General features: G+C 35.9%; 1 protein-coding gene across 7 annotated transcripts in view; it reads right to left on the bottom strand.

Moving 5' to 3' along the window:
• Positions 1–1329: 1329 nt before the first annotated feature.
• The window catches only part of ABCC8 (ATP binding cassette subfamily C member 8), a 141912-nt gene continuing 136369 nt past the window's right edge, over positions 1330–6872 (bottom strand). For all 7 annotated transcript variants that reach the window (XM_050955789.1, XM_050955790.1, XM_050955793.1 and 4 more), the window contains 3 exons: positions 4716–4849; positions 3109–3171; positions 1330–1525 (listed from right to left, as the gene is read on the bottom strand). In XM_050955789.1, the coding sequence (XP_050811746.1) occupies positions 1388–1525; positions 3109–3171; positions 4716–4849 (335 nt within the window). In that variant the 3' untranslated portion in view covers positions 1330–1387. The remainder of the gene's footprint in view (positions 1526–3108; positions 3172–4715; positions 4850–6872) is intronic.

The raw sequence follows: 6872 nt of genomic DNA, 5'->3' as shown, positions 1-6872 counted from the left end.
CAACACTAGAGATGAGGCTGAATCTCAAAATTCAGATCTAGATTTCAAACATCCCATAGTTCGGGCCCATGGTTTTGCTTTGACCCATTATGGGAACAGGAGTGGCAGAAGGGCTGAGAGGGCAGCTCTGAAGTTTAGATCAAAATCCTGGGCAGATTCTGAACTTCTCCAATGTTTGGGAGGGGTCTTTGTATTGAAGATTTTGGCCACATTTCTAGATAGTACAGCTCAATACAGGCTGAAATTAGATAGCTTGAGTGAGAATAAGGGACATGGGTTGTGACTGAGGATGCTAACAGGATGCAATGTGGTAAAGAAGAGGCTAAGGGGACATGATCAGAATCAACAAGTAACAGTATACTGTATGAAGAAAGAAAGGGAATTATTAATAGCCTCAGAGAGTGGTAGACTAAGGAAATCAATACTTTAGAAAAAAAAACAAAACAACCTTTGATGCACCTCTTACCTGCTGCTGTCTAAGTAAGTACTTTGTCGTATACAGAATAGGGATAAACTTAGCATCATCTATGACACAACAAATGGTCCAGTTACAAGAGTGAATTACTGTACAAAGTATCATTGTGGGGGTGTATTAGATAATTGGATCCTGAGAAAAAAAGCAAATATAACTTCTCCCCCCATGAATTATAGATCTCAAGTGTCCCTCCACACCCAAACTGTGAGGCACCAGCAGTTCTATTGCTTTCAACCACTTTTATTGTACTATTGCATATTTTGTCGTATTTTCTGCAGAGCACCTATCCCACCCTGATCTTTGTGATGGCAGAGAAAGAGCAGAGTTGAAATTGCGTTGTTTCAATGTATATTAGAGATAGGAAAATATTTCATCAGGGCTCCAGGCATGAACACTTGACACCTTAAGGCTGTAATGTATCTCTTTCTATCCCCAATCCACTTTAGTCTCCAGAACTCTATTACTTAATAGGGAGCTGGAATTGCAACTTTTGAGACTAAGTGGTTATTGCTTTAAATATGGAGAGAGAGCAATTTCCTTAGAGTTGCACCTGCTATTCTCAGGAAAAAAAAATGCAGTAATGAAATACTATCAGCAGAGGTTCCATTGTTAGTAATAAAACAAATCCTGTGTCAGTTGTTCATATTTGCAGTACATTGTGCCACATTTCAGCTATGTATTCATCTCAAATCACCCAATTCACTGGTCCTTAGTACCAAAATAATCCAGCAAACAAAAAGGAAAGGCACATGGATAATTCATTAACAGATAACAGAGACCCACTCAGGTTATTTCAAGAATGGAAAAACTCAGTATTTTATTATGAAATAATCAGTATTTTATTTACAGGTAATTTACATAATTAGAAAATGAGTAATACAATTGCACTTTGAAAGGCTTCACTTTATCTTATTATTTATCGGCTTGTACAAAAGAAGCAAACACACTGTCTTCTTGCTCCAAAAGAACCTCAGGCTTATCATACTCCAAAATAACCCCTCTCTTCATTACAATGACTAAGTCTGCATTCAGAATAGTGTGTACCCTGTGCTGAAAAGTAAACAAATGAAACACAAGTTCAGTGTATTGATTATAACTGTGCAAGATAAGACAGAAATCAGAAATTCTAGAAATCAGTATTCCTATCAAAGTTCAAGCTTGATGGAGATGACTTAATTCCATTTAGTGAAAGCTCATTACTATGCCAGTTATGTAGATATATATTTAGGCCCTAATCCTGAAACTGACTCCATGGGTGTGGATCCCTGTAACCCATGCATAGTCAATGGAGCTCTGTGCAAGCCTGGGAATCTGCACGCATGGAATCACCTGCAGAGTCAGGGCTACAGATGCACTTTTACTGTATTTTGATATTGCTAAATACGGATTAGACAAATATGGCCCTTTTCCTACAATTTATCACTTCATCTTTATTAGGATGACTGTGTTTCTAAAGCAAATGCAGCTGCTGAGATTACATTTACAACTGGGGTTGTAGTAAACTGGGTTTATTTAAAAATATTTGTGTATGAATTGTATATTTTAAAACCTGTTATAGAACCCAGAGACTAATAAAAATGTGTGCGCACTGGCAACTTTAAAAAAAGACAAACACAACCAAAAAACCTTCCCTCCACACATCCCCAAACAAACAAAACAAGGAACTCAAATGCAAAAAACTCAGTGCAACACTACCTAAAAATGTTAATGAAGAGAAGTCATGAAATTCTAAATTAAGATTCCTGCAGCAATTATATATTAACCACATTCAATGTGTATAAAATAACACTGTGTACACTAATACGTAATATTACATACATGCAAGAAGGCCAAGTTATGATTTCTACAGTAACTCTAACTATGAATTTCCTGACTTTTGTTTGCATAAAATGTCAATCATAATATAGCTTTAACATTTTTAAAATATATAATAACCTCTTATTTCATTGCCCAAAGACCCATTTATTTTTAGAAAATAAAGGATTGAAAGATATTTATCAATAATGACGTGACTGTCAAGTACATTTCTTTGGTTCAGTTCAAAATCTTCTCTTTATTAACTAATTCTAGTTATTACTGTTTGAGATAATTTCTAATCATTTTAAAATACATATGCTAATAAATTTGATATATTTAACAATAAAACCAAATAATATATTTAAAGTTGCTAAAATGCTTATTTAACTTATCCAACAACTAATTACTACTATCCAACAGTAAAGCTCTATTGTCATTTTTGTTCTTAAATTAAACTGTATGATGGCTTAATAAGGGCCAAATTTTATTCCCAGATAGGCATGTACAATTCCCACTGAAGATAGTGGAGTTAAACCACAGTTGAATTTGGCCTAAAATGAATGTCACAGAAAATACACAATATCCTTATATATGGTCCTTTGAAGTCAATGGTAATTACTATTGTTAAACACATTTCAGGATTATGTGTTAAATATTTAAAATACAAATATATGAACTACTTTCTAAATGGTTTAAATGGAAAATAAATGTAATTTTTAATTAAATAAGTGCCATATTAGAAAGCAACAGACTAGAGAATCAGAGAAATTAACAAAGTACATGATGCATTGTTTTACATTTCAGGCATCTGAAGAAGCCACATAGAGTGTACTTACTGCTATGGTTACCACAGTACGGTCTGCAAACGCAGTCATTACAACTTTCTGAAGAATGTTCTCCTACATAAAGGAAAAACAATTATTATTTTAAAATAACAGATTCTACAGTGATGGGCATAAAAATAAAAACAAGTGTCAAACAATACTAAGTTTTTTTTTAATAACAATAAAAATATGAGAAATTAATAGCATGCTAAATTAGGGTATTCTAGAAAGATCATCCAGAATGGGCCGAATTCTGTGAGCAACCCCAACTTATTGAATTTTGATACTACTACTTAGTTAGCTCTTACATAGCACTTTTCCTTTACTGACCCCAAGGCACTTTACAAAGAAGGGACATATCACTATGTCTGTTTTAAAGTTGAGGACTATGTTTTAAATCATGTTGTTGCAAAGGAATATTCACTTTGCTGCCAGTCCTGCTCCATTCTGGTATTCGTGCTGTGCATTCTTTCTGTCCCGCTGAAAGCAATGGAACGTTACGATATACTTGATACAGTTGACAGCACTGGAGGTGTGTTTTGCTAGATGTACCTGGCCGGTACAACAGCAAAGGAGGTCTTTAAGACAGTCTTAAAATACTTAGCTGTCCTCACAGCATGTTCACCCATTGCTGTTTATGAATGTATTGGTGCGTGCCAAGCTCAGCAAGGCAACATCATTAGAATAGTTATCTTCATATTAACTGTTCCCAGGGTTCTCGTGCCCCAGTGAATGTACTGCTTGTTTAATACATCAAAATTCAAAATGTGTTTTAACTGGCCTGTGGGTAACTGCAACCTTGGCTCTCAGCACCACAGTCTCAAGGCTCTACACAACAGTAACTTACATCAACTGGTACTAAAGATTTTTATTTATTCTAATAAACCACTACAATAATTTTCTGCACTTATGTACTGCCTTCCTTCTGAGGATCTCAACATACCTTATGACAGTCTTTGATAACAGAGTTTAACGTAACTGGGAACAAATCAGCTTAGAATATTCTATTGTTTTTGGCTAAGACCAGCCAGGGCAGTACTAGTGTGCAGTTTATCTTCTACTAGGGACTCTAGCTTGCACTTGCAGGAGAATAGATGCAGTGATCTAACAGGTCTTTTTTATTTCTTATTTATTTACTTGACCTTACTTTCAGCCCCCTGCAGGGAGAAAACTTCATCACTTGTTTTCTCCATCATGCTGAAGCATTCACCAAGAAACTTGATATGCTTGGCTAGTACAAGTTGGAGGAGGCATAACATTACCAGCCAAGTTTGTCCTCAACTGATCATCATAGCTAAGCCTCTGAAGGACTTATTTACTTTAGGAAACTGAACTGTCAATACAAAAACATTTGCACCAATGCTTCAATTTAGTATATAGTGAGGGACTATCAACCCCTAGTAAGATAGATTTGTCAGACTAGTTAACAGTGACTCTCATATATGGTCAATGTCTATGATGGAGCCCGCTTGTAAACACACTTGCAAGAAAACTTGTGTTCACACAATATTAAGTAGAAATATTTTACATAAGTTTCATCTCTGGTTACTAACAATAGTGTGGCTACCCTATCTGAAAAATTATGTGCCATATAAAAAAACTTGAAACTCTGAACTCACTGTTGCCATGTCAATAGATGCTGTGGCTTCATCCATGATGAAGATACTTGTCTTCCGCACAAATGCCCGTGCTAAGCAGAACAGCTGTCTTTGCCCCTGGCTAAAATTTTCTCCACCTTCTGTGACTATGGCATCTGGACAACAAAAATAATATTTAGGCTGTTGCGGGGGAGGGGAGCACAGAGAGCATGTTCACAAAGAAAGATCTCATACTTATGTTAAGAATTTTTAAGATAATTATTTATAGGTCTTAAGTTGCTGGTGCCCAGTTCTGCCACCTTTACTCACATTGAGTAGTAACACTGGTTTCAGCAGCATTACTCATGAAGTAAGTTACTATTCATCAAGAGGATGGCAGAACAGGACATTGTTATTTTCAAAATTGATACATCTTATGCACAGAAATGAAAACCCAAAGCCCATCACACATATAGTTAAATGTAGCTCTTCATATAAATAAAAATGGACATACTGTTCTGACATGTCTGAAGTAACAGCATAAAAAGAACTATGCCAAGTAAATAAGAAACTGAAATACTATAGGGAACCCTCCCCTCCAACATATTTTGATATAAATCAAATGTAAAGGGGAGAAATTAATATGTGAAATGTGTCTTTCTGTTTTATAAACCTGCCACAATTCCTGTGTAAAGCACTCTAACCTAATTTGTTGATACGTCTCTTGCAAACCAGACAACTAATCCCTGGAAGATCTCCCTTCTCCTACAAATTTGGTTGATTGTCTCATTTTATCTAGCTTACCCCGATGGCGAATAACTTCTGTGTATACACATTAAATTGAGGAAAAGGAAATGCTGTTAAAAATGTGACTGACTTCAAAGGAACTTGTCAGAACAACTAGTTGTTACAAGCTATTTTAAATGGAATTGTATCTTGTTGCCTTCTTGAAGGAAAACAACTTTACGTGAGACAGCACCGACTGCTTGTGGGCCCAACCCTGCAGTCCCAACTCAGGCAAAATCCTACTGGAATCAAAAAGAGCTTTGTCTGAATAAGGTCAGCAGGATCAGACTCTTTGTGCACAAAAAGAAAGGTACAGCAGGTGTCATGCAGCATGAAGAATGACAATAAAAGACAAGTGATACGTATTTTCCAAGAGCAGATTGATTTGAAATCACAAATGTATCCCTTGTAATATTACACATTTGAGTACTACTAGTTACCTGGGATGTCCTCAATAGAGATTAACGTCATTGAGATTTTGAACTGTTTGGAACTATGCTCCATGACTGCACAGTCAGCTGTTGGATATGATTAAGAATGCGCTAGGCATACAATGGGTGATTAGGCTACCTAAAATTCATGTTCAGGATTTAAAAAAAAAAAAATGGATAGGACTAGTATTGATAAATGCATAAGGGCAAAGTTTTGCTCTCACTAACTTCACTGAGGTAGAACAGGTGTAACCAAGAGCAGGATTTAGCTTATGATGTTACCATTGTTGTTGTTTGTTGAGCTTGGACAGTGTGCTCAGCCTTGTGCAGAGCAGAGTATGAGATAGTCCCTGTCCCAAGGAGTTTACAATGCTGTGTTTTGTAATGTATTGTACATTTCATATTTGATTTTATTTTATTAAAAACAGCTGTCTGGATCAGTCTATAGAGTACATTTCATTCAGCACACAATACCTGTTTCATTTGCCTATTCTAAGATTTATTTTATGTGTCTGAATACTGCACTCAAGTACTTAAATGCATTTGCAATAGTGAAAGTAGCTTACAAGAAATGCTGGAATTCTAAAGGAGACCTAACTACCCTACAGAAATCCAAGGGCATTGCTCTTTCAAGGGAAAAAATAGTCTGGGGAAATACTGCCTTCTGGCGCATACTGGAACACAGTGCAGCACTCACAAACAATTCCATGAATACCAACATGATTTTAACATGTTTATATGACAGACTGTATCTCTCTCTCTAGTATATCTATTCACAGTACTACTCCAACCATGCAGTATTATTTGAATATATTACATAGGTGGGTTGCTAGACTTATTTCATGTCCTGAAACAGGGTCTTTCTTCGATTTTGTGTGTGGATTGGGGCATTATATCCCACTGCCAGCTTATATGTCCATCTTTTTTTTCCATCCCATAAGACAATCATTTTCTCTAATTTGTTTTATATTTCCATTTGCAA

The sequence above is a fragment of the Gopherus flavomarginatus genome, chromosome 5 (assembly GCF_025201925.1).
Source record: "Gopherus flavomarginatus isolate rGopFla2 chromosome 5, rGopFla2.mat.asm, whole genome shotgun sequence".
Lineage (NCBI taxonomy): Eukaryota > Metazoa > Chordata > Testudines > Testudinidae > Gopherus > Gopherus flavomarginatus.
Note: the sequence above shows the minus strand (reverse complement) of the source record. Positions and strands in the feature narration are given on the sequence as shown.